The sequence below is a fragment of the Phyllostomus hastatus genome, unplaced genomic scaffold (assembly GCF_019186645.2).
Source record: "Phyllostomus hastatus isolate PE091 unplaced genomic scaffold, TTU_PhHast_1.1 phas_contig_159, whole genome shotgun sequence".
Classification (NCBI taxonomy): Eukaryota; Metazoa; Chordata; class Mammalia; order Chiroptera; family Phyllostomidae; genus Phyllostomus; species Phyllostomus hastatus.
In genome coordinates this window covers 183,865-211,029 of record NW_025333640.1, presented here as the reverse complement: position 1 = coordinate 211,029, position 27,165 = coordinate 183,865, and the positions used below count along the sequence as shown (strand labels likewise).

Below are 27,165 nucleotides of genomic sequence, written 5' to 3'. Positions count from 1 at the left end.
GCAGCCAAAGAAATGAAACAAACATGTGATTACAAGAGAAAGCAAACCAGTTGTTCAGAGAAAGCACTAAGTATTCTTGTTTAAAGGGATGGATACAGGTGTGACATTTCTACAATAGACACAATAGAGACTCATTCGACCTTTTCTTATAATATCCTTCATTATAAGCAAATAATGGCACATGACAAATGACAAATCACCACCCAGCACAAACAGTTCCCTCGAAATAGATGGGTCCCATAAAGTGGTTTGATCTAACTGTAAAATATAGAATATTTAAAGGAATGACTTAATGATGTTATTTCTCACATTGCAGCAATAGAAAATGTGGGATATTTCCAGCAATCCCTGAGACTTACAATTAATGAGCAGACTCAGTTTCTAATTAACTACAGAGTTAAGATTCTCTGAAAAAAATGAAGTCATCTAAACAGGTTTCGTGTTGTATGAAGAAACAGCTAGAATTTAATTCTAGATTTTTAAAATAGCACATGGGAATGACAGTTCCTTAAAAAAAATAAAACAGCATATGTTTTCATTTTTAATTATAGCATTAGAAAAATATATGATATGTACAAATCACCCCAAAATTATTTGGTGAAGGAAGGAATTAGTAGGGAAACCTGAAGGGAAGAATTGTTTAAATATTACTAGAGCCCTGACCACTATGGCTCAGTTGGTTGGGCATTGTCTCACAAAGCAAAAAGCCACTGGTTCTATTCCCAATCAGGGCACGTGCTTGGGTTGCAGGCCAATTCTCAGTTGGGGGCGTGTGAGGCAACCAATCAATGTTTCTCTCTCATATCAACATTTCCCTCCCTCTGTTTCTCCCTTCCTTCCCCTCTCTCTAAAAATAAAAAAATAAAATCTTTAAACACTGGTAGAATTGAAGGAATAGCTAAAAGATTGTGTCAAACAAGTGATGTCTGTTTCATTGTAATTCATGTCTCTATTTTTCAGCAGACTCATCAATAACATGCAATCAGAAAACCAAACAGGTGTAGCAGAATTCCTCCTCCTGGGTCTCTCAGAGGACCCAGAACTGCAGCCCCTTCTCTTTGGACTGTTCCTGACCACGTACCTGGTTACTGTGCTTGGGAACCTGTTCATCATCTTGGCCGTCAGCTCAGACTCCCACCTCCACACCCCCATGTACTTCTTCCTCTCCAACCTGTCCTTTGTTGACATCTGCTTCAGCACCACCATAGTCCCCAATATGCTGGTGAACATCCAGACAGAAACCAAAGCCATCACCTACGCAAGCTGCCTCACTCAGGTATATTTTTTCATGGTTTTTATATGTACGGACAATTTACTTCTGACCGTGATGGCATATGACCGCTATGTGGCCATCTGCCACCCTCTGTACTACACCATCATCATGAACTCACGCCTCTGTGGCCTGCTGGTTCTCCTTCCCTTGTTCGTTAGCATTATGATCGCCTTGCTCCACAGCCTGATGGTGTTGCATCTGTCCTTCTGCACAGACTTGAAAATCCCCCACTTCTTCTGCGAACTTGCTCAGATCCTCCAACTTGCCTGTTCTGATACCCTCGTCAATGACATCCTGGTATATTTAATGACCGGCCTTTTGGGTGGGGGTCCCCTCTTGGGGATAATTTTCTCTTACACTCGAATTGTCTCCTCTATCTTGAGAATCCCATCAGCTGGTGGCAAGTATAAAGCTTTTTCCACCTGTGGGTCTCACCTGTTGGTGGTTTTCTTGTTCTATGGGACTAGTATGGGAGTCTACCTTAGTTCTACAACCTCTTTCTCCTCCAGGAATAGGGCAGTGGCCTCAGTGATGTACACAGTGGTCACTCCCATGCTGAACCCCTTCATCTACAGCCTGAGGAACAGAGACATGAAGGGAGCTTTGAGGAAACTTATCTCTAGAACATGTTTCTTTTCATGACTTTGCCATCCGCCTTGGGTGTGAGCTTCTGGAATGAGTCAAAGGGACTGAAATACTGCATATACCAGAATCAGGACTCTTCCTAACTCAGCCCTCCTAGCAAGGTGGTTAATCATGGGCTTTGTAGTCAAACAGCTTTGTACTAAATCCTGATGCCCTGTGTTTCACTACTTGTCATTTATCAGCTAACTTAACTCTGAGTTCAGCTCACCATCTACAAAATGGGCAGAATAATATTAATTACACACTTAACAGTGATATTGGGAATTTATTTTATGTTGGGATATATGAGATAATTTAATATACATGTTTATTAAGCACTAGTAAATTTTAATAAATAATTACAGGTTTTGAAAAGTCTATTATATTTCAATAAAGCTTGGAGAAAATAATGACTATCAAGTGTATACTCCATGTGTTAGTAAATTTGTAGTGGCTACTCATTTGCCTGCGCATTAATATGCTGATTAAATCAATTCTCATCTCACCCTCCCCTTTGAGTCATCTTCCTCTTTTTCTTTATTTTGTCTTCCTTTCTGCTGGAATCTATACAAAGAAATATATTTGAATAACATCAACTGGGATTTTTATTTGAGATATTTAATTTAATCCATAAGTTATATGGAAGTGCATTTTTATTTTTTATTTTTTAAAGCTTTTTATTATTTATTTTTAGAGAGAGGGGAAGGGAGGGAGAAAGAGAGAGAGAGAACTATCTACCGGTAGCCTCTTGTATGCGCCCCAACCAGAGACCACACTCACAACCCAGGCATTTGCCCTGACCACAAATCAAACTTGGACCAGCCATATTTTCCCTTGTGGGACAACACCCAACCAACTGAGCCACACTGGTCAGGGCACAGAAGTACATTTTTAATGTCCAGATAGATGGGGGATTTCTTTATGCTTTTCTTATTGTTTTCTAATGTATTGCATTGTGTATATCTTGTATAATTTTAATTCTTTGAAATTTATCAAGACTTGCCTTTTGTAGCACTTTTGGTCAAACTTAATATATAGTCTGTGCTGAAAGAGAAATGGGTATTTTGATGAGTGTGTAATTCTGTAAATTCAGTGCATTTTCTATATATATTCAAATTATTGAATTGTGTTTAAATCTTATTTATTTTGACTGATTCTTTTTGGTCTCTTTGGTGTATCAGTCATGGAGTGATATATATTAAAATCACCCAGAGTGGTACTGAATTTGTCTATTTCTGCTTGTAGTTCCATCAGTGAACCATTAAGTACAAATATTCAGGATTGTTTTGTCTTCTGGTGCCTTGAATATTTCATGTTTATGAAGTCACCTTTGTTATCTCTGTTTGTGCTTCTGCATTAGAGTGTGCTTTGTCCGGTAGTAATGTGCTGCAGGTGCATGGGCTTCTTCTGGGCCCTTCAGCGACGGGAAACCGGCTGCAGTCCGTATGGTCATGGGGTTGCCTCCAGTTAGTTCTCCTGTTTCTAACAGACATTCCCCTGGGATGCCAGCCCACAGCGAGGAGCCCCTGCCTCTCACCCTTCACTCTTGAGCCTGCAGATACCTAAAGCTCATATTAGTTGCTCAGCTGCCTCTTTTAGACAACCTCAAGGGAAAAGCCAGCTGAGGGTCTGGCTCACCTTTCTGGAGCCCTGCCCTCTCCTAGTCTCCATGAAGTGATTTATTTCAACAAGAACACCTGTGTGTGCCTGGAGGGTGATGCACCCCAAATGCAACAGGACATGAGCTCCTGTGCTCAGGACCCTTATGGACCCCACCCTTATATCTTTTGTAATAAAGAAGTAATCTAGTAAACAACCTGTTTTCCTGAGTTTGGTGAGCTGCTCTAGCAAATTCATTAAACCAAGGAGGGGGTCATGGGAGCTTCCAATTTATAGCTGTCAGAAGCACAGGTGACAACCTGGACTTGCCATTGGCAGTTGAAGTTGCGGCAGAGAGTGGAGGGAGTGCAATCTTGTGGGACTAAGGCCAGAACCTGTAAGATCTGATGCTGTCTCTGGGCAAGTAATGTCAGACTGAGTTAACTTGGACACCCAGCTGCTATCCAGGGAATCTGATAATCATTCAGTGTGAGGGAAATTTGTAGCCAGAGTGTCAGCAGTGAAGTATTAAGCATAGCCTGAAACTAAAGGAGACAGTGGGGAGAGAGTTTCTCTTTAGTTTCACATAGCCTAAATGTTTACTCTCTGGCTCATTATGGAAAAATTTTGCTTCCTGCCCTTCCATGGTTCTCAACTAACATTCAAGGTTCTTCCTTCCCCAAATTTTTACAACTAAAATTTGACAAACTTTATGTAAAAATCCTGCAAGTTGAGCTGCCATGTTTCAAATAATAGGTAACAAACATATGAGTAATGAATGATCAATAATTCCAAGAGGAAAATCAAAGTGCATTTAAAAATCCTTTGAGCCTTCTTTTATGCACAATAGAAGGAATTTCAGTTTTCAGACATTTTTGCCTAGCTTCCAAAGCCCTGGTTCTTTCACAAAGGGGCTGTGGGCAGAGAATTTACAGTCCCCTGACTTGCCCCTGCTTTGCAGCTGGTTAACTTTTGACCGTGGGAGGCTGTCCTGTGCATTTGAGATGTTTAGCTGCATTTCCGGGTTCCACCATTAGATGCCAGAAGCACCCCACCAAAACCCAGTTGTGAGCCCCCCCTCAAATTATCTCCAGCTTGGCCAAATGTTCCCCAGTGAGAACCACTGCTCAAAAATAAAGTAAGTTTTTATTCATTGATTTGAGAGAGACAGACAGACTTGGAATTGTTCCATTTACTATGCACTCATTGGTTGATTTCCCCCACCCCCCTGCCCCCTCATTGGTTGATTCTTGCAGTGCCTGGGGATCTAAGCAGCAACCCTAGTGCTCCAACTGACTGAGCTACCCGGCCAGGACTAAAATGAAAAGTTTTAATTGAAGATGGGTAAGGTGTCTTAGAGTAAACTAAGCATTTATGTCTGTGGTTCAAATAAAGCAGAGTAACTATATCGAACTTCCCCTGTGCTGCTGGAAAACCATGTCCAGAAATGACTGACTACTACAAAGAACCTCCCTGCCCCATTTGACAGAGTAAGACTTACTGATGAACAGCTTGTTTACCCAAAACAAAGCCAGACACACCCCTTCCAAATTCCTATTCCTTTGTCTCATAAATGAATAGGTGAACTGTTCATCCCCTTCCCTGACAAACCAGCAAAGCACAGAGATAAATATTTCTTGTTCAGCAAACAGACTCCCCTAGTCACAGTAACAATTCCAAATTTACAATTCCCCACCTATAATTTGCCTATTTTTCCCTATAAAAGTCTAAAGCAAAACCACCTAGCAGAAACATTCTGATCTTCAGATCTGGACTGTTTTCCCTACTGCAATAGCCTGAATAAAGTCAATCTCCTTACTTGCTCGATTTTTGTTGTTTGTCTTTGACAAAATAAAAAACAAAACAAAACAGATACACACACAAATATGAGGTGGAAGAGTGAGCTCAATTGAAAACAAAATCACAAACTTACAGTTATCAAATTAACAACTTTGATTAACAACTTTGATGTATTGTGTAGCATGGTGATTATAGACAATAATACTGTATCTTATATTTGAATGTTGCTAGGAGAGTAGATCTCAAATGTTCTCACCATGAAAAAATAAATGGTAACTTCTTGATGATATGATGGGATGGAGGTGGCAGGCAATGCCCTTGTGGCTCTATTTTAAAAGGGCTCCACTTCTGCTACCTTTTCACAGGCATGTGTCCTTTTCATGATTTGTGCATAGGTGTGTTCACTTTAAATTTGTATGTGTTGACTTTCTGTATGTTTGTTAAAATTAAACAAATACTTTTTAATTTTTACATTAGTTGAAAGTCAATATTATTTTATGTTAGTATCAGGTGAACAGTGGTTAGGCATTTACCTAATTTACTAAATGATCCCCCCAATAATTGTAGTACCCACCTGGCACCATACAGTTATTACAATATTATTGACCATATTCCCTATTCTGTACTTTACATCCCTGTGTCTATTTTGTAACTACCAACTGGAACTTCTTAATCCTTCACTGTTTTCACCTAGCTCCTCTACCCACTCCCCTCTGGCAACCATCAGTTTATTCTCTATATCCATGAGTCTATTTCTGTTTTGTCTGTTTACTTACTTTGTTCTTTAGATGCCACCTGTAAGTGAAATCATATGGTATTTGTTGCTCTCTGTCTTGACATTTCACGTAGCATAATACATTCTAGGTCCAATCATGTTGGCACAAATGGTAAGGTTTTATTCTTTTTGATGGCTGTTGTATATAGTGTGTACCACACCTTCTTTATCCAATCATCTATTGATGGGTACTTAGGTTGTTTCCATTTTGGGTGTTTATAAATAATGCTGCAATGTACATTGGGGTGTTTATGTCTTTTTGAATTACTGTCTTGAATTTCTGTGGATAAATACTCAGAAGTGGAATTACTGAGTCATTAAGGTAGTTCTATTTTTAATTTACTGAGAACCATTCATACTGTTTTTCACAGTGGCTGCATCAATTTGTAATCCCACCAACAGCACACAAGGAATCTTCTTTCTCCACACCCTTGACAACACTTGTTTGTTAATTTGTTGATGATAGCCATTCTGACAGGTGTGCAGTGAGATCTCATTGTGATTTTAATCTATATTTCTCTGATGATTAATGAAGTTGAGCATCTTTCTATATGTCTATTGGCCATCTCTATGTTCTTTTTGGAGAAATGTCTATTCAGGTCCTCTGCCCATTTTTAATTGGATTGTTTGCTCTTTTGGTGTTAAGTTGCATGAATCTTTATAAATTTTGGATATTAACCCCTTATCAGATGTAGCATTGATGAATAGCTTCCCCAGGATATTTACCAGTATGTAACTGATCAATATTTTATCTCTCTATAATAACTATGTATTTATTTTTTAAAAGGATGTGCATGAGGTTTTTCCAATATCTCCTTTTGGGGTATTGTTTACCTTAGTCATATTTTTTACTGTTTGGGAAGTATTGCAGAATTATTCTACTCTGAATTCAGTGGTTAAGTAAGTATTTTCCCCTTCTTTCATTCCATCAATTAATCCTCCTTGTGAGTTCACTGGGATTTAGCATTGATAAGACAAGCTCTGACCCTGATCCAACATTGTTTACTGATTTTAACCACCCAATTTCTCCGGTCCTGCCTGAATCCCAGAGAATCATTTTCCTTTCTTTGTCCTTTGTCCTGGCTCCAAATCATGAAGATCCAATCCCTTACCTCTTCTGGAGTTTTCCCTGCCTAACCCTGAGCCACCTCCTGTCCCAGGTCTTTCCACTTTTGCTCATGTCTTTGCTCACTTCTCTAGGTGGGCTTGTTGTGTTTAAAAACATTTACTTTTTTTTAAATTTATTGATTTTTTTTCGGGGGGAGGGAGATGGAAACATCCACTCGTCCCATTTATTTATGTTTTCATTGGTTGTTTCTCAAACATGCCCTGACCAGACATCCAACCCACAACCTTGACATACCAGATGATGCTCTAACCAACTGAGCTACCCAGCCAGGACTCTACCAACTCCTTGTCCCTGAAAAATAATAATCTGAGATACTTGTGTTACCCATTTCAGTCTTGCAACAACTTTAGGATGGCTCTTTTATACAGGAGAAACAGGCTGTAGACAATTTACTTGAGATGGCTGCCTTGGTAGAGTTAGGGTTAGAACTTTATCTAGGAGGTGGACTTATCTTAGTGCTTCCTGAGTTCTCACCCCGCCCAGATAAACGCCCTCATCTGGAAGATGTGCTTCTTAAATGTCTGACTTGGGTATTATAAAAGAGGACCACAAAATACTAATGGGGACTTTTCCAACTCTCGTCATGACCACTCTTGAGTTGATGCAGAGGTATGAAAAACAATTCTGGGAAAGTGATCAGGTTCTGGGTTGCCCATCAAGTAGAACTCAATAATCCCTGATGGATCAATGGGACAAACAAAAGGGTTGAGGGTGTTGCCAAGGTTTATAGGTGGAAACGCAGGATTCCTATTATTTGGGTTTGAGAAGATGGAGTTCGGGGATTGAACTGTGGCATGTTAAAGTGTCTGTAAAATATCCAAGTGGTGAATGTCTCGTTTCATCTGGAATTCAGGTTAGAGGTGTGGGGCTGTGAGTGGACATTTTGGGTCTTGAGTGTAGAAACACTACTTACAGAGGTGAGAATCGTTGCACCGACAGAGAGTGATTATAAGACGCCTGAGAACTGAGTCCGGAGACTTGCAAACATTTATGTTCGGGACACGTACTTAACCATCAGAATTCACCTGGGCACTCCAGCCACGCCCCCTAACCCGAGGACTCCATTTTCCAGAATCCTTTCCGCTCAGTGCTTCCGGGTTATAGCAGCCATTGAAGTCCCGCGAGATTTAGAAGGCGGAAGTGGAGCGGAAGCCATTATCCTCGGGAGGCGATCGCCGCTCCATACGTGGGACGTAGAGAACTCCTCTATGGTTTACTCCCAGCTGTTGGTGACACTCCGCGTCCCCGGAGCCGATCGGAGCTTCGGTTGAAACTTCTCGACCTTTGGCGGTAGCTTCCAAGACCTCGGCTACCCCTCCTCAGTTGGGTAAGCCCGCTTTCCTCATTTAACCCTTTACTCCTGGTCTTCCTGAGAACACGGGAGGCCCACTAGAAAAGGAAGAGTTAGGGGAGCCGGGACCTGGGACTGGGAAGCCGGGTAGCCGGGCGAGGAGTGTGTTTTAGGTCCTATGATGAGCGATATAAAACGCTGGCGACGCGAGGACTGACATTTAGGACCATATTTAGAGGCCAGGGGCAGTCACTAGTGATCTGGTTAAAAACAAACAAAACAAAAAACCGACACCTTGGAGTGGAGAAGGAAAAGCCTGGCCGAATGAGTTCAGGACATTATGGTGGCTCAGGAATTGGAGACCGCGAGGATAAATTACCTTCCTTTTGCTTTTGTGGTCAGTTCCCTTTTGCGGTCAGTTTTGTCTAATATTAGAAAACTAGGCACACTGGTTTTCTTTTAGGCAGCGTTTGTCTAGAATGCCTTTTATATTTAATTTTTTTGTGCACTTGTATATTTTTATGTTATTATGTTATTATTTTTGTCACTAAGTTTGACTTTTATGTACCGTGAATAGCATGTACTAGATTTAGAAATTCACTTCAACATTGTTAATTTAACTTGAGAGTTGGTCCATTAATAGTTATTGTGATTACTAACATTTTGCATTGATTTTTACCATTTTACTTGGTTCTTTTTATTTACCCTTCTCCTATAGGATTATATGGGGGGAAAAAGTATGAAAACACAAAAACACAATTAAAAGGACAACATAAAGCAAATCCACAAATCAGGCCAAGAAAGATTATGAAACCTCAGAAACCTTTGTGCTCCTACATTGCATCCTCCTCTTCTCCCAAGATTTTCTGTATGGATTTTGCTGTTTATACGTTTCTCAAAAATGTATTTCTTTATTTTAGTAATTATTTTTGAATGGACTCACACTCTTTAAGTATTTTCAGACACATCCTATTTTCCATATTGATGCAACTATGCATTGAGATTTCTAAATATCCTGTGGATGAAGTTCATGCACCCACCCATTCATTCTTATATACCTTGTGGCTTAAATTTTAGAGTTAATTTGTAAAGTTCCGCCTACTGGGGTTTTGTTTTCAGGTTGTGTTGAATATTTTGAGAATATTGACATTAGTATGCCATTGAATCTTATAATTAAAATTTATCTATTTACATCTTCTATAATGTATTTTAATAAATTTTATGAATACTAGCAAAAAGAATTGAAGGGTTGTTGGGGTTTTTTGTTAGATTTTTTCCAGGGAACTTTGTGTGTGTGTTTGTGCACGCTTTGAAATTACAGTTTTTTTGCCCAACAGCTTTGTATATAGAATTTGAATTTCACAAGGTTTGCCAAAATATGTAATTCTCTTAAATTGTATGTAGTGTCCTATATGGTTTTCATAGACAATTTTATCTGTATAGAATGAATAAGTAAATATTTATAAATATTATTTGTTTAGTGCACTTTTTAAAAAATTTCTTTACTGGATTAGCTGGGGACTTCTGGTAGCACTGAATGGAATTTGGATAGGAGACAAATTCCTGTGTTTGACTTTAAGGGAAAGACCTTTAGTGCTTGCTGGAGGCTTTTAAAGATAGTATTGATTAGATCAAGAAAACACACTTCTTTTCCTAGTTTAAGAGCTTTTCTCTTCTCATGAACAGCTGTAGCTTTTTACAAATTATTTTCTTTTTCCAGTATCTACTTTTAAATGTTTGTTAATGTATTTCCAGCACCTTAAAGGATGCCTGGCCTCCTGGCCTGTGAAAGGTGCTAGTACTATTTGTTCATGGAATCAGTGAGTGAATAATATACTTTTCTTAACTTGTCTAATAGTGTAATGAATTATACCAATGAAGTTTTCTAATATTACATTAAATATGCATTGGAAAATAACTTACTTAGAAAGGATACTTACTATTGTACTATTTTTGGCCTCCATTTGCTGATTTTTGTTTGGTGATTTGGATCTGTGTTTGAGTAAAATTGGCTTGTAATTTTCCTTTTCAGGTTTATGCCAGGCTTATAAAATGAGGTGGTGCTGTTCCCCCTTTTTTTCTAAACGCTGGAATATTTTGCCTAAGAATAGAGTAACTAATTCCAAAAAAGGAGCTGTATCAGGAAAAGCATTTAGGTCTGGAGTTTTCTTTGTAGGAATTTTTTTTTTAACTTTGTTTAATTTTACTTTAGAGAAAAGGGAAGGGAGGGGGAAAGAGAGGGAAAGAAACATCTATGCGAGAGAGAAACATCCATTGGTTGCTTTCCCTGGGACCAGGGACCACACCCACAACCCAGGCACCTACCCAGACCTGTTCAGCACTTGTTATCTCTTGTCTTCTTGCTACAGCCATTCTAATAGGGGTAAGGTGGTATCTCATGATTTTAATTAGCATTGCCTTGAGGATTAGTGATGTTGAGCGTCTTTTTGTGTGCCTGCTGGTGATTTGTATGTCTTTGGAAAAATGTCTATTTGGGTCCTTTGCCCATTTTTTATTTGGATTGTTTGTTTTTTTGCTATTGAGTTGTATGAGGGTCTTTTTTTTTAACATATGTATTATTTGGTTATTAACCTCTTGTTAGATGATTTGCAAATATTTTCCCATTTAGTAGGTTGCCTTTTCATTTTGTTGATTATCTCTCTTGCTGAACAGAAGCATTTTAGTTTGATGTAGTCCCACTTGTTTATTTTTGCTTTTGTTTGCTTTTGGTGTCACATCAAAAAATATCATTGCCAAGACCTTTGTCAAGGATCTTACTGCCTGTTTTTTTCTGGGACTTTTATGGTTTCAGTTCTTACATTCAAGTGTTTAGTCTATTTTGAGTTAATTTTTGTGTCTAATGTAAGATAGTAGTTTGGTTTTATTCTTTTGCATGTGGCTGCCTAGTTTTCCCAGCAACATTTATTGAAGAGACTGTCCTTTCCCCATTGTTTAATCTTGGCTCCTTTGTCATAAATTAATTGACTCTGTATGTGTGAATTTATTTTGGAGCCCTCAATTCTGTTTCATTGTTCTATGTGTCTGTTTTTATGCCAACCTGTTCATTTTCTTAATGATGTTATTTGATGATTAAAATTTTTTTCATTTTGGTAGTTTAACTTATTGATGTTTTTGGTCTAGTTCTGTTTGTGTCTAGTCTAAAATATTGTTGTGTAATTCAAAAGTCATTAAGATAGTTTCTGGTTTTTATTTTGTGGTGTTCAATTCATCTCACACAGATTTTTTAATTCAGATTTTTGTGTGTGCAGTGATAATAGAAGTCAAAGTTCCTTTTTTCCCATTGAGTCTTTTAGCATCATTTATGAAAAAGACTGTTGTCCCTTTTTAAGTGAACAGTACTGTGATAACTATGTATGGTGCCAGGTGGGTACTGGACTTATCATGCAGATCATAAGTTATATGTGTCTTGTCACAATGTCGTACCCCTGAAGCTAATATAATAATACCAACTATAATTTTGAAATAAATGTGTAAAAAAGACTGCTTTCCCTATTGAATTGCTTTGTTTCCTTATTGAAAATTATGTAACTCTGCACTTGTAGGTCTATTTCTTACTCTGTTCTGTCCCATTGATCTATCTGTCTATCCTTACTCTAGTAACTCTTCATTACTGTGGTAAAGTTTGTAGTATGAATCATCTAGGTGTGTTTTTCTTATTTAACATTGTCTGGCTTTTCTAGATCTTTTGCATTTTGATACACATTTTAGATTTGATTTATCAATTTTTGAAAAAAGCCCTGCTGGGATTTTGCTAGGGACTGAATTATATCTGCAGATGAATTTGGGCAACACAAACTCTTTAATAATGCCTCTTGGGGTCCACAAAAATGATATTCCTCCCCACTTATTTAGGTCTTTAAGTTCTTTCAGCAGTGCTTAAGTTTTTATTGTTAAGGTCTTACACAGCTTTTGATTTATTCCTAGATATTTTATATATTTTATGCTATCATATATGGAATTGTTGGTTTTTTTTCTGGTTGTGAAAAACCAGAATGGTATATTATGCCTTTGAAAGGAATATAAGATTATTTGCTGAAAGTAAGGGTAATGGTAAGACAGCTTTTTATTCAGGAAAAAAATGTTGAGATTTTTACCTGGCTACTGGGAGATTGGAAGATTGAGTTGCCTAGTATGCATTTCTTTAGTGTAGGTACTCCTCTTGGGGTAGCACCTCTGAGTTTCGAAGGTTACTGGTTGTGTGTGGGATGGTCTTTGCTGATTTGGGGTTATAATAGGTAGAGGGTTAAAGGAATTTGGACAAATAAATTGTAGATATGATGGATTGTGATGAATCTCGGCCTGAGATGTGGCCGTGAGAAGAATAATTTGTTGTTCGGGGGGCAAAATGGTAGAAGCATGAGTTGCCTGGAATCTTCTCTAAAGCGAAAGAGTTCATGCAAGAAGAATGTTGTGTGGAAGTTTTGTCCACAGAACAGATTTCTAAATCATTGTCTGCGAGGTAAAGTTGATAACTAGAGATGACAAGGCCCATAGTTGTGTATGTTGGTATGGAGCATGAGGCCAAACAGCATTGGAGATGGGAACTTGTAGTGATAGCTGGCCTGTCTTCATGGATACTAGAAGCACCCCAAACCATAGCAAATATTGAAGTTGAAGAACAGACATCTACAGCCCAAGTGTTTAATGAGTGAGGGAGTTTAACAGAGTTGTACTTGATGACAAATTACTTGGAATGAATCTGAATCTTATTTGAAGCAGGTCAAGGTTCTCCACCACATTGCCTGGAGGTTTTGCCTAAGTAAAGTAAAGACTTGGGAATCAGACAGGACTTGGGGCTTAAAAGAGGAAATACTGGAAAGCAAAAATCAGAATTGTCCTGTGATCAGGAGATAAAAAGCCTTGACGTCTCCTAGTAATCTATTTCTCTTTTACCTCAGAGGCCTGCTCCAAGAGTCCCATGCCAGCAAGAGAGTAGCTTTCTGATGCCAGTGCCCTGTTGTTCAGGCAAATTCATTGTCATTCTCACAGGATGGCAGCTGTTGATCTCTCCCCCACATATGGTAAGTTCTTGGGGTAGAGAATACCCTCAGAAGTCAGGTTGAAGTGACTGCTGCCACTTTACCAAGGACAGGGAGGGCTACCATGGGAGGATGGATGAACTGGAAAGCAGTGGGAGCAAATGCCTGGGAGGCCTCCCAGGTGCCCGATTCAGGGTCTTTGTGAGTTTGGGTGAGGGAAGGAATGTGTATAGTGGTGGGAAAGGAAGAATACAAGTGCAACCCTGCACTATCACATTTGTTATCTTGATAGATAAGAGAAAAATAAAAGCACTACCTCTTAGAGCTTTAATTTTTTCATTCATAAATTCAGAATATATATCACTTTCTTTATGGTGTGTTGGTCCACCTTTCTTTTTCTTGCCCTTGAGCAGAGCAGGGCTGCTGTGGATTGTTACCAAATGTGTGTGTTTGTGTTGATTGGGGACATGCATGCACATGTACAGTTTCGTGGTTTGTGAGTGTCAGACAAGCTTTCATTCTCATGGATCCTGTCTTCTGTAGCTGCATCTACCCAGGACCTTGCCCATATCCAGGAGTCAGAAATTCCTCTTGCTTTGAAAGACTATTCTTGTCATCAAGATGTGGACCTACTGGCTTACAATGGCCTGGAGCCTCATATGCCAACTAATGTTGGTTCCCAGGTACACCAAAATCTCAGGGCCCTGAGGGTGGGAGAGTCACTTTCTAGAATACCCCCGATGTCATATAATACAAATTTTTTTAGACCCTTATTTAGGCTAATTGAGGCCAATCTGGGATCAAGAGAAAGAGCCAAAGAATGTTTTGAGGCCATCGTGGAATCAGGGTTGTTAGAGAAAATGACTTATGTACCAAATGTTTCTCTTATAATATGGTTCAGACGGCTCGGGCCAGGCTAAAAGTGGAGAGAGATTTTGGTCTCATGTCAAAGTTGCATCTAAAACAATGAGACGGGATGAGATTACCTCACAGGGAAGACAAGACAACTACAGGCTGGCTTCTGAAGCAAATGTTGAGATATGGCAGAACCCTGTACTGAAAATCCTGTGTTTTGAGTTTCTCATACCCAGTCTCCAGCCTCTGCCATCTTTGAACACAGGTTGGTTTCTCACTGACCCCAAATGTGTCTGTGTTTCAGGACTCAGTGACTTTCCAGGATGTTGCAGTGGACTTTACTGAGAAGGAGTGGCCCTTGCTGGATTCTTCTCAGAGAAAACTGTACAAAGATGTGATGCTGGAGAACTATAGCAACCTTGCCTCAGTCGGTAAGACTGGCATCATTTCTTCACTTATGAATCAAATGTTTTTAACTGTTTACTGTGACCTAGCAGCTGGGTGGGGATTTGAAACACAATTGTGACCTGGTCCTCCTGGTATCTCCCCATGGATATTGAGACAAGTCAGTTGCATTGGCTGTGGAGGTTATCAAGTGTGTCTGAGCTTGGGCATAGGTTTCCTTCTTTCTTTTTTCTTCTTTTTATTGAATTTATTGGGGTGACACTGTTAACAAAATTATACAGGTTTCTAGTACACACGGGCATAGGTTGTGGACCTAAGAAATCCGTAATTTCTGAGTTAAGAAATCTTTTGAAGGGCAAAATGTGTGGGTATTTGTGTTTCTGTTTTTTACGAAAGCCTTTCACTGTGTCCCTTAGAAATTTGTCACCATCATTTTGCTGCTCCTAAGTCAGTCTTGTCCATCTTCAGAGCTCTTGACTTCAGAACACATGTCCTCTGCACGATCCTCCCTCAACATGTGTCTTTCCCCGTGAGTAGGGTGTCAGGTGGGGAAACCCAGCCTCATCTCCCACTTGGAGCAAGAAGAGGAACTGAGAACAGAGGAGAGGGGACTTCTCCAAGGCACATGTCCTGGTAAGCACCAGGCGAACACAAGTGCTTCTGAGTATTGACTATATCCAGTGACTGGGGTGGAGGGAGGGCCACTAGCAAAGGTCATCCAGGGGAATTTGAAAACGCTCATTGTCTTTTGCTGCCCCTCCATTCTCTCATAGGTGCTTTGGTTTCACTGTCCTCTCACCTTGAAATTTGACATGTCCATACGGACTTTTTGTTCTGTCCTTTCATAGTCAACATTCCTGATCATATTCCTTCTGTTATTATTAGTATCAGTCTTTGGAGAATTATTTGGTGTGCTGACATAAGTGTCTGCCCCTGTTGTTGCCAGGTATCTCCCACAGACAGGTTTTTCAGTCTTTTTCACTCATTGCATTCTTTCAGTTCACATCACCTTTCTTTCTTTCTTTAGGGTTATTCTCTAAAAATTCACCCATTTTTGTCACCAGCATGCCACCATTTTTTTTCATTACCAGCAGATTTGTCTTTTTCCAATTTGTTTCAGATTGGGAGATTCCATGTAAAACCAGATGGTCCATTCTCATGCAAGATATCTTTTTTGGGGAGGAAACATCCAGTGGTTTGACAATGGTAAGATTCCCTTGGCGTGATGCTGGATCTTCCAGATCAGGATACAGTTGGGGCAGTGTGAGGTAGAAAAGGAGCTTAAGAAGTAGGCCAGTGGCATTCCCCAAGAGGAAACAGTGTCAGAGACACTGAATATTACCAGTTACTAACCCCAAATTTTTCCAGTTAGAGTTCTGATGAATGCTCCTATAACTGTTTGTCATTGAGTGCTGGGGCTCAGTTCAGAAATTAAACAGTTAACAAAGTGTATGTAGAGAGCTTTGTAATGGTGGCACACATGGAACACAGCATTCACCTGTTCTGTTTGATAGAGCCCACGTGGGGCAGGAGCAGTACTTTGCACTGTGAATTATGACATTTTTAGACATAATGATGTGTTTTGACTTATGTGTTTATATGGGGATAGATCTTAGGAATGTAATGAATAGTGGAAATACCTTAGTCAGCACTTATCTTTCAATTAACAGGAAGGAACTCATCTTGGAGAGAAATCCACTGAATATGCCCTATTGGAAGTCTTCGGCATGGGTGCTCATCTTACTCAGCAAATGGGAAGGCACACTGGCAAGAGGCCCTACCACCGCCGGGACTGTGGGGTAGTTTTCAAGAACAGGTCCCACCTAACTCAACATGTGAGCATTTACAATGGGAGAAAAATGCATGAATGTCATCAGTGCCAAAAAGCCTTTACCACGAGTGCTTCCCTCACACGGCACAGGAGAATTCACACTGGGGAGAAGCCCTATGAATGCAGTGCCTGTGGGAAAGCTTTCAATGACCCCTCAGCACTTAGGAGTCATGCGAGAACTCACCTCACAGAGAAGCCATTCGACTGCAGTCAGTGTGGAAATGCATTCCGAACGCTCTCCTCCCTGAAGATACACATGCGAGTTCACACTGGGGAGAGACCTTACAAGTGTGATGAGTGTGGGAAGGCGTATGGCAGGAGTTGCCACCTCATTGCTCACAAAAGAACCCACACTGGAGAGAGACCCTATGAATGTCAAGACTGTGGGAAAGCTTTCCAGCACCCCTCACATCTCAAAGAGCATGTCAGGAATCACACTGGGGAGAAACCCTATGAATGCTCCCTGTGTGGAAAAGCCTTTCGATGGAAGTCTAATTTTAATTTGCACAAGAAGAACCACATGGTAGAGAAAACATATGAGTGTAAAGAATGTGGGAAATCCTTTGGTGATCTCTTATCACGGAGAAAACACATGAGAATTCATATTGTAAAGAAACCTATTGAATGTAGGCAGTGTGGGAAAACATTCAGAAACCAGTCCATCCTTAAGACACACATGAATTCTCACACTGGAGAGAAGCCATACGGGTGTGACCTGTGTGGGAAAGCCTTCAGCGCGAGCTCAAACCTAACCGCACACAGGAAGATACATACCCAAGAGAGACGCTATGAGTGTGCTGCCTGTGGGAAAGTCTTTGGTGATTACTTATCTCGTAGGAGGCACATGAGCATTCATCTTGTAAAGAAACGTGTCGAATGCAGGCAGTGTGGGAAAGCCTTCAGAAACCAATCAACTCTTAAAACGCACATGAGGAGCCACACAGGAGAGAAGCCGTACGAGTGTGATCACTGTGGGAAGGCCTTCAGCATAGGCTCAAACCTTAATGTGCACAGGAGAATACACACTGGGGAGAAGCCTTACGAGTGCCTGGCCTGTGGGAAAGCCTTCAGTGATCATTCATCTCTTCGGAGTCATGTGAAAACTCATCGGGGAGAGAAGCTCTTAGTGTCGTCAGTGTGGAAAAGGCTCCAATGATATTCCTTTAAGAAACATGGGAGCTCAGACTGGAAGGAAACCTTGTAAGTGTAAGGAAGGCAGGAGAGCTTTTCTGAACTCATCTTACTAGACAAAGGAATACATGAAACTTGGAAGAAATACAGTTTGTGTAATGACTGGAAAGACCTGAGTTTTTTTCTCATCACTTTGGAGATCTGTGAGAATTCCTGCTGAGGGAGAAAATGTGTATCTGTGGTGTGGAGAAGCCGTCAGTGTACATCGAACACTTAACAGACATGACAACTTAAGGAGAGAAACTTTAGCCTGGTGGTTAAAGTTAAAATGACTACAGTATCACCTGGTACCTTCTGGGCACATGAGTAAGCACACTAGGGAGAATCTGTAAATTCATCAAATGGGCAAACAATTTCTGGTCTTATTGTATTCCTCATGAGAGAAGTAACACAAAAGAGAAACACCTATAAAATAATAAACATGGGAAAGTCAGTAACAGGTCAGCTAGCTATAGCCAGCTATCTATTTATGTACAGTTCTCAAGAACAGTTTACATTTGTAAGGAAGAAAAATATGTGACAGAGACTGTATGTGGCCCACAAAGTCTAACATACTTGCTGTGTAGCCCTTTACAGAAAAAGTCTGCTAGCCCCCCATTGCACAGCAGTGGTTCTCAACAAGCTAGTTTTGCTCCCCAGGAGACATTTTGCAGTTTCTGGGGACAATTTTGGGTGTTAAAACTGGGGGAAGTGTTACTGATGAGTTTGGAAGACATCAAGGATGCTGCTAAACATCCTACAATGGATGGAGCCTCTCAGAACAAAGACTTATGTGTCCCAAATGTTGATATTGCCAAGGCTGAGAAACCTTGGCCTATAGCAGCCCCTCAATTTTTATGCAATTTGAGTATTTACAGTAGAATGTTTAAAACTTCAAAAATACAATCCTGTTGTGGAGATGATTTCAGCCACAGCCCCCCACTTGAGCTTATGAGAATTCATTCACTCCGATTGAATTTTTTTAGTGAATAGGAGATTGTGTTTGTCTTTCATCATGAACACAGACTGTAGCTCATAAATTTTTAGTGTTCGTTTTTAAGATTATGCTCTAAATTTCCCTAATATCACAAAAGGTTTGTATGTAGTAATCTTATAATTTCATTCTTAATAATGTGTTAATTTTCTTCTGGATGACTTGACCAGTAGACTCTATAAAATCTTATGTACTGTGTAACATGGGTATTTTAGAAAAATGCCTTTTTGTTATGGTTTTCCAAATTGAATGCATTGCGATCAGAGCATGATGTCTTCATTAGGTGTGTCCTTTGGGATGTTTCAACCAATGTGGCATATACTTGTAGTTGCTTCCCCAGTAACTATTTTCTATATCAAGAAAACCCATTTTTTTTGTCAGGTTAGTACGGTATACTGTTTTTTAAATCTCTTAAACGTTTTCTCACATCTAGTACTGTCCATGTTCCACAACCTGGCCACTAACAGATAAGCAGATGTTACTGTATAGGCTCTGAAAATACTCTTGAAAAAGAGGCCTTTCCTACCTGAATTCTTCTCCACATGTTTGTTTTGTTTTCTCCCTACTTCTTACCTTGCCAGGACATCCAGTATCTAGTGTTAAAAGATACATTTTGTGACCAAAAGGATGCAATGCACAGATTAGGGAGGATCATGTAGCAAATTCACAAATGAGTCTGGCCTTCCCTGTGGCTTCTTTGAGTGTCTCTAACAACCCTGGATTTGTTATTTCCAGAGTTCCTACTACATTAAAAAAAAATAAAATTGGTAATTGGTTTAAGCTGCTTTGGATGTTTCATTTTTTTTTTTTCTATTTACTAGTTTTTTTAATTGGTGGAGGGAGGGTTCTGCTTCATCCAGTTGAATGCTATCTAAACCATTCACCTGGTCATTAGTGAGGTTTTTTTTTTTTTTAAGATCTTATTTATTTTTTAGAGATATAGGAAGGGAGGGAGGAGAGGGAGAGAAACATTGATATAAGAAGGAAACATCCATCTGTTCCCTCACATGTGCCCCAACCGGGTTCTGAATCTACAACCCAGCAACGTGCCCTGACTGGGCTTTGAACTGGTGACCTTTTGTTTGTAGAACAACTCCCAACCGAATGAGCCACAGCAGTGTGTTTTTATAACTGCTGCATGTGTGGTGGATATTACCTGCTTATGTTTTTGATTCCTGGATATAGATTTTTTTAATTCTTAAAACCAAGTTTTAAAGTTGCATTTCATATCTTTGTTCCACTTAAAACATTTATTTTCCTGACTTCTTGTATTGAAGAACTTGCATTGAGTGGACATCTACTTTTATTCAGTTTCTTCATAAGGTGAAGAAAACTTTGTAAATGTCTTAAAGAAATACAGTAGCTTCCTGTTCACCTTTTGCAAGTAAAAGGGTGGATCGTTCCACTACTGACATATTTAAAAAACAAAAGTGCTGAAAATGCAGGTGCTGTCAATTGCGTTTGCACATGGAGAATCAGGCTAGGAAGCCTGGTGACTTGTCTGAGGCCAGCATGTTAGCAAGTAGTAGTGCTTGTATCTAAACCCTGGTGTCTGGTTCCAGGCCCATCTTTATGTCAGGGCTTGTTCCGTGCCCCAGGTCTATAGAGTGCATTAGGATATTTGCCTTCAAGTTGCTTCCATTCTACATAGGGTTGTGGCACCTGAAAATTTGTAAATATATGGTGGGCAGTGCAGTGGAGGAAAAATTAAACATGGTGATGATGGAGAGAAATGTGGGCTTCAGGGGAGCTATGGAGTGGATAGGGGGAGCTTGTTACAGGAGACATTTGAGCAGAGATGTAAGTGACCTGTAAGTGTGGGTCATATTATAATGTGGAGAAGAACACCCTCAGCAGTTCAAAGGCCATGAAAAAATGTGCATAGGATAAAGGGGCCAGTGTGACTGGAGTGGATCAAGCTTGAGAGCTACAGAAGATGATGAGGTCAGAGCTACATGAGGGTCCTGATCCATGGGCACATCCTGTGGCTTAAGTGGGAGGACTTTGCCTTTCATTCTCAATGTAGAAGGTTTTGAACAGAGGAGTGGCAACTATACAGTTGATTTTAAAGGATCACAGTGGCTTCGGGTTGATAGGCTAAGTAGAGGGACAGGTTAAAACAAACCTGTTAGGTCATTGCAGAAGTCAAGTTACATATCATGGTGGTCAGATTAGCAGTGATTTGAGAGTCACAGTAATGACTACATACGTAGTTTCATTTTCACTTTCAGATTATGTATTGTCCCCCAATTTACCCTTTCAACTGCTGATGTATAGTTACTGGACTGTTTCCATTTTTCCAGTTATGAGCAATGCTGCTTTACGAAATTTTGTACATGTCTCCTGGAGCACTGGTGAATTATTTCCACAGTGTGGGATTGCTGGGTCATGAAGTCTGTGCATGTTCTGTTTATTAGTAATGTCTAAGTCATTCCTACAGTGTTGATTATTTGTGTGTGATAATATTTAAAACCGGTTGTAGGGAAATGCAGAAAAATGCTTAAATCACACATGTAGAGGAAAATTATCACGTGAATACATGTAATCAGGCAGGAAAGAGTATTACCAGCATTCCTGATACCCCTTCGTGTCTCATTTAAATGACAAACCCTTCCTTACTCTCTGTAGATGAAAAAGCCAACATGGTTTGGATTTTTCCTTTCTTACCCCTATAAAAATGGAACCATACAGTATATGTTCTTTTGTTTCTGCCTATCTGTTTTTTTTTTCTTTTTTTTAGAAGTGAAGGGAGAGAAACATCAATGTGCAGTTGCCTCTCATGTGCCCTGCACTGGGGACCTGACCCACAACCTAGGCATTTGCCCTGACTGGGAATTGAACCCAAGACATTTGGGTTTGCAGATTGGCACTCAGTCCATTGAGCTACACCAGTCAGAGTTTTGTGTGTGTGTGTGTGTGTGTGTGTGTGTGTGTGTGTGTGTGTGTGTCTTAATTTTCCCTAATATTTTTGTGAAATGGAAGCATATTGTTTTGAGTATCTCTAACTAGCACATTTCATTGTGTTCCATTGTTTTGAATATTCCACAATTCGTTTAAGCAGTTTGTGATGATGGACGGGTATTAGATATTTCAGTTTAGTTCTATTGTGAATAATGTTACTATGAGCATATTTTAATATTTCTGATAGTGTACAAGTGTAGGTATTTTTTTTGGGTGTGAGCTCTTTACTGAAACCTGTGGGTCACATGGGATGCATATGTTCATTTTTCCAAAGTGGTTATGCAAATTTGCTTTCCAAGAAGCTATTTTATTGAGTTGGATAAGATACTGAAGTTGCCTGCTTTTTCCTTACTGATTTATGTATTTCAGATACCCCTTCCAGAGCCCTGTGATTGGATGTGCTTCGCAAATACATTTCTCCCACCTTGTAGCTTGTGTCTTCAGTGTTTTAATTGGTATTTTTTGATGAAATGAGTTCTTAATTTTAATGTCATTTAATCTTGACAGCGCTCTTCTTTTCCTGAGTAGAAATATTTGCCTACCTTGAAGGCAAGAAGATATTCTATGTTTTTTTCTACAAGTTCTATTGTTTTAATATATACATTTGCACTTATGATCCACGTAGAATTGATTTCTTTGTGTATTGTGTGAGGTAGGATTGAGTTTTATTTTTTTCACATTAATCTGGATCATTTATTTAAAAAGTACATCTTTACCCTAGGGATTTGAGCTGTCACCTTTGTCATATACTAAGCTTTATATGTCTTTGGCCTTATTCTGAACTTTATTCTTTTGTTACAATGTTTAAATTGTAAGAGACTTTATTATAATTTTTAATGTCTGTGTGGACTGGTTTCCCCTTATGATTTTTCTTTTTAAATATTTCCCTAGGTATTCTATTTTTTTATATTTATACTTTCCTATTATCTTGTCCAACTCTTAAAATTAGCTTGTTGGTATTTTTATTGTCATTGCCTTGAATTTATAAGTTCATGATGGGAGAACTACATCTTGATAATGTTAAGTTGTCTTATCCAGGAACAGGGAATGTCTTTCCATTTGTTTGCCTAGTTGGTGTTTGTCAGGAATGTTCAAAATTTTTTCTTACACAAATTTTCCTTATAACAGGTTTTCATTGTTTTCCCTAAGTATTTAATCTTTTATTGTAATGAAATTTTTCATTACCATTATGACTTTTTTCATAGTTTCTGTATAAGAAAGCTACTAACTTTGTATCTTAATTTTATAACTTGTTATTTTACTGAATTCTTTTACTTTTTAAGTTTTATTACTGCTTTTCTGGGGTTTTCCAGGCATACTATTGTATAATCTGGAAATTGTTTACCAATTTTTAAGCCTGTAATTACTTTTGGTTGTCTAATTGCGTTGGCTAGTACCTCTAGTACAGTAATAAATAGTAGCAGTGATTAATAGTGGGTATTCTGGCCTTGTCCTAGGGTTAAGGCCCCTATTGTTTTTCTGTTAATTAAGACAATGTTTTTTAGAACTAAGGTAAATGTTTATTTTATCATATTGTGAAGGTATTTTATATTCTTGAAAGTTTTTACCGTGAATGGGTTTTGAATTTTGTCAGTTTTTCTGAGCATCTATGAAGATCATGATTCTTTGTCTCTTGATGTAGTAATATATGACTTAAGAGATTAGCCAAAGAGCATATATGCATATATGCATAGCCATGGACACAGACAACAATGTGGTGAAGGCTATGGTGGGGGCAGGAGCTGGGTGGAGGGGGGCAAAAGGGGAATGACATGTGGGACATCTGTAATAGCATCAACAATAAAAAAAGTCTTGCATTTTGAATGAATTTCACTTGGTCATGGTGTATTATTAATGTGGTTTTAGAATCTGCTAGTATTTTGTTTGAATTTTGCATGGTATGCATGAGTAATAATTGGTCTGTAGTTTTCTCTATACTTTCTTTATCTGGTTTAGGTATTATATTTGCATCATAAGAGAAATTAGGATTTCTTAATTTCCTTTTCAATGCTCTGGAATAATTTATACAGCATTAGTACTCTGGTTTTGGAAGATTTGGTAGAACTTCCTGTAAAACCGTCTGGGTCAAGTGGTTTTTTAATGGGATATTTCTTTAGGAATTTTTATTTCTTTTAAGGACATTGCTCTGTGTTAAGTTTTCTTACTTGAATGGCATTAGTGTTGGTAATCTATTTTCCTAGGAAATTGTCCAATTCATCTAGTGTAGAGGTCAAAGATGATTTTAAAATCATCTCACGATTTTAAAAATGCTTTCTGATTCAATGGTCAACACCTATTTTTTTTTGTATATTTTTCTTTTCCTGAATCAAATGAACTAGTGGTTTGTTGTTGTTTTTAATGGAATTTTGACTAGTTAGATCTGTTCTGTTTTCCTCATTATTTTTTTCAAAACATAAAAAAACAAACCAACTTCAAAACCAAACTTTAATTCCAGCCTAACAGTGCCAGGTACAATAGCTGCGGACAGATTAGGTACAGTGCTGTGTGACCACTCACATGTGGCTCCAAGAAGTGGTGCCCCTGCCCCAGGGAATTTACCTTCAGGGAGCTAAGCCAAGGGGAAAAGAGGGGTCCTGCAATGGAATGGGGGCAGGCAGGGGGAAAAGGCACTACTTCTTGGCAAAGGAGATCTTCATAGGGTTGTTCTGGGTAATCTTGAAGCCCTGTGGCCAGTCCCCACTCCATGAAGGCCATGTCATACCACCCTGGGACCAACCTGACCTCCTTGAAGCCAGGGAACTGGTTGAAAAACGTGGACAGCGTGAGCTCATTAGTCTCCTGGCAGGTGGGGGAGGAACAAGATGTGATCCTGTAGGTTTTCTAAAAGAGGCTGGTAGGCAGCATCTGGCCCGGCATAAGCTGCTGTGGGGGCATGGACCCTGGTGGGGTCTGCTGGGGTTTGAGGCCTGGAGGTAGGATCATGCCAGGGCATGGCATGTAGGGAGGCTGATCCAACATGTGGTGCATGGTGCAGGGAGCCCGAGTCATTGGCCGCATGCCTGGGACAGGCCCTGGGGACAGGCCCTACTAGGAGGGCAACTGTCCCACCCTGCACAACCTTCTTAGCAGTCAGGGTCTCTTGGTTTCCCTCTTCTCCTGTTTACCATCCTGCTTCACGAAGGTACCTTTCATCTTGGCAATGATGAGTATACTGTTGGTCTTGGTATACTGGGTGTGCATGGGCTTGTCATAGAAGGGGAAGCCCTGCATGGAGCATGGGGCTTTGGTGGCGCTGCTGACCTCCTTGAAAGTGACAAAGGCATGACCCTCATCTTCAGCTCCGTGACACCAGGATATGCAGGATCTGGCCAAACTGGGAGAAAATGGCATATAGAGACTTCTTCAGCTCATCCTTCTTGAAGTTGTTGATGTAAATAGCATGATTGGTGTGGGTCTGGGGACCTGCATGGAGGGAGGTGCCCATGGTGGGTGACAGAGGCACGGTCTGGCAGGTGGCTCCTGCCATGTTTCTGAGTGCCGAGCACCTTCCCCATTAATTTCTGCTGTTATCTCCATTTTTCTTTATGCTTTCTTTTGTTTTATTTTGCTTTTCCATTTTTTCTTAACTGGTAATTAATTTCTCCCTAATCATTAATTTTATTGACAAGTGTTTTGTGCCGTGAATTTTCCTCTGATCTCTGCTTTAAAATGCATTCCGCAGATTCTAATATATATATCTTTATAATCATTATTTCTTTAAGAATCTAATTGAAGTTTGTGTTTCTCCTTTTGTGCAGAAGTTACCTAGTTACCCAGTTAGGCTTTTTTTGGTTTTTGTTAGGTGTATTGTATATTGATTTTTCTGCAAATTAAACATAATATGCCTTGATGTAGATTTTCTTTGGTATTGATCCTGCTTGATGATCTCTTAACTCCCTGGATCGTGGTTTGGTGTCTGCCGTTCATTCATTCACTTTGGAAAATTCTCATCATTACTTCAAATATTCTGGTTCTTTCTCTCATTCTTTTCCTAGCACTCCCATTACATGTTACACCTTTTGTAATTGTCCCACAGTTCTCAGATACTCTGTTTTTTTTTCCTCCTTGCATTTTCTTTTTCAATCTCCAGCATTTCCTTTGCTTGCTTACATTTACCCTTTTGTTTTTGTATGTTCACTTTTTCCATTAGAATCCTTAACATTGATCATAGTTATTTTAAATTCCCCATCTGAGTATCCCCAAATCTCTGTTATATCCCACTCTGTTTCTGATACTTGCTTTCTCATTTTAGATGTTTTCTTCTTGCCTTTTAACATGTCTTGCAGTTTTTTTTTTGTTGAAAGTTTGTCAAAATGTGTGAAAAAAAAGGAACGGCAGTAGATAGATAGGCCTTTAGTGGTATATTTTTATTTTTTCCTAGCTAGAAGTTAGTCTATTACTGGTTGCTGTAGCTATTGGGTCAGAGGCTAAAGCTTTCTCTAGTGTCCTTGTTTTTGTCTCCCCTGTTTTCTTTGGGTCCCTCTACAGACTCCTTGTATAAGGGCTAAGATTAGCAGTTCTTTTCATTGTATTCCCACTATACAGAAGACCTAGAAAATTATTCTCACCCTTTAGTGTAAGCAACACCTGGAACACAAGTTATATGTTTTTAGCCCAGTGCTACTTTTCTAAATTCAGAATAAAAGCTGATTGTTTTTTCAGACCTACCCAAATGCACCTTGGGAATCTAAATAAATAAATCCAAAGACAGGTTTCAGACTCACACCCTGAACAATTGCTCTGACTTAATATTTATCATTATTTTTTAAAAACTAGTTTTTCTGCCTCACACAAGGTAGATTTAAATATTTTCCTGATAGGTTAATGACAGTCTTCCACACACCACAGTAAGGTAGTCATTAGCCTGTGCAAGACACAGGTGAGAAGAATCAGCTTATCAACTCTGATCTGACCCTTTGTCAGTGCTGACAGTTCAGACGGCTCTGCCTTTCCTGCCTACACCAAAGGATGAGTCAGTTGGGCTGATGGGGCCTGATGGGAGGGGCGTATGGCCACTGGGCTTCTGTCTGTCATTAGCCTTCCTGACACCTCCACCCTTCCTTCACACTCGGAATGCTGCTGTGCAGGTGTTTGGGTGAGTGGTCACTTTTACATCCTTGAAGGGTGCTGAGTCTTCCACAGGCCTTGGTCCATACTTTTCCCAGGCTCATTAGTGAAGGAATAGCATTCATTGCTTGGCTCTTGTCTAGTGTGGAAAAAAATAACTGTGTATGCCCTAGAGGCCAGGCCTACGGGGAGGAGAGCATGCCTCTCAGCACTGAGTCAAAGTTGGTATTTCTTAATTAGGAGCCTTGCAATCCAGTGTGATTATGCCCTCTGTGCCCAGTCCCTCTGTCACATTAATTAGCACAGAAGGAAAGTGAATTCCCAGCTCCATGTAAGTGTTCCATTGCTCTTGAATCTTATTGCACTTCCTTGCCAGTTTTTGGCACAGATA

At 39.6% G+C, this 27,165-nt stretch overlaps 2 protein-coding genes, 1 non-coding gene and 1 pseudogene across 5 annotated transcripts; 3 read left to right on the top strand and 1 right to left on the bottom strand.

Annotated features, from left to right (window-relative positions):
* Positions 1-976: 976 nt before the first annotated feature.
* On the top strand, positions 977-7,290 carry LOC123813954 (olfactory receptor 7D2-like). Of its 2 annotated transcripts, XM_045831402.1 has the most exons (2): positions 977-1,888; positions 7,264-7,290. In XM_045831402.1, the coding sequence occupies exons 1-2, from the start codon at positions 977-979 to the stop codon at positions 7,288-7,290; spliced, it is 939 nt and encodes a 312-aa protein (XP_045687358.1). The 2 variants fall into 2 exon arrangements, with proteins under 2 accessions (XP_045687358.1, XP_045687357.1); XM_045831401.1 differs by lacking the exon at positions 7,264-7,290 and having other exon boundaries at positions 977-1,915.
* A 1,061-nt stretch (positions 7,291-8,351) lies between these two features.
* ZNF317 (zinc finger protein 317) lies at positions 8,352-19,531 on the top strand. Of its 2 annotated transcripts, XM_045831516.1 has the most exons (7): positions 8,352-8,527; positions 13,411-13,533; positions 14,035-14,174; positions 14,651-14,777; positions 15,289-15,384; positions 15,872-15,957; positions 16,422-19,531. In XM_045831516.1, exons 2-7 carry the CDS (start codon positions 13,503-13,505, stop codon positions 17,736-17,738), a joined length of 1,797 nt encoding a protein of 598 aa, XP_045687472.1. In that variant the 5' UTR covers positions 8,352-8,527; positions 13,411-13,502; the 3' UTR covers positions 17,739-19,531. The 2 variants fall into 2 exon arrangements, with proteins under 2 accessions (XP_045687472.1, XP_045687473.1); XM_045831517.1 differs by lacking the exon at positions 15,289-15,384.
* Positions 19,532-20,036: 505 nt separating this feature from the next.
* On the top strand, positions 20,037-20,163 carry LOC123814251. Its single transcript, XR_006784872.1, has one exon. It is a non-coding gene; the product is annotated as a small Cajal body-specific RNA 24 (non-coding RNA).
* A 4,174-nt stretch (positions 20,164-24,337) lies between these two features.
* Positions 24,338-25,194, bottom strand: LOC123813895 (annotated as a pseudogene).
* Between the last annotated feature and the right edge of the window lie 1,971 nt (positions 25,195-27,165).

Bases quoted from the DNA above. Each gene is read 5' to 3' on its own strand.
- LOC123813954 (XM_045831402.1), top strand. From the start codon at position 977: ATGCAATCAGAAAACCAAACAGGTGTAGCAGAATTCCTCCTCCTGGGT. The intron at 1,889-7,263 runs ATCTCTAGAACA...GTCTTTGCTCAC, and splicing joins AGGGAGCTTTGAGGAAACTT to TTCTCTAGGTGGGCTTGTTG.
- ZNF317 (XM_045831516.1), top strand. From the start codon at position 13,503: ATGGCAGCTGTTGATCTCTCCCCCACATATG. The intron at 14,175-14,650 runs GTACACCAAAAT...TCTGTGTTTCAG, and splicing joins CAACTAATGTTGGTTCCCAG to GACTCAGTGACTTTCCAGGA. The intron at 14,778-15,288 runs GTAAGACTGGCA...CCCCGTGAGTAG, and splicing joins TAGCAACCTTGCCTCAGTCG to GGTGTCAGGTGGGGAAACCC.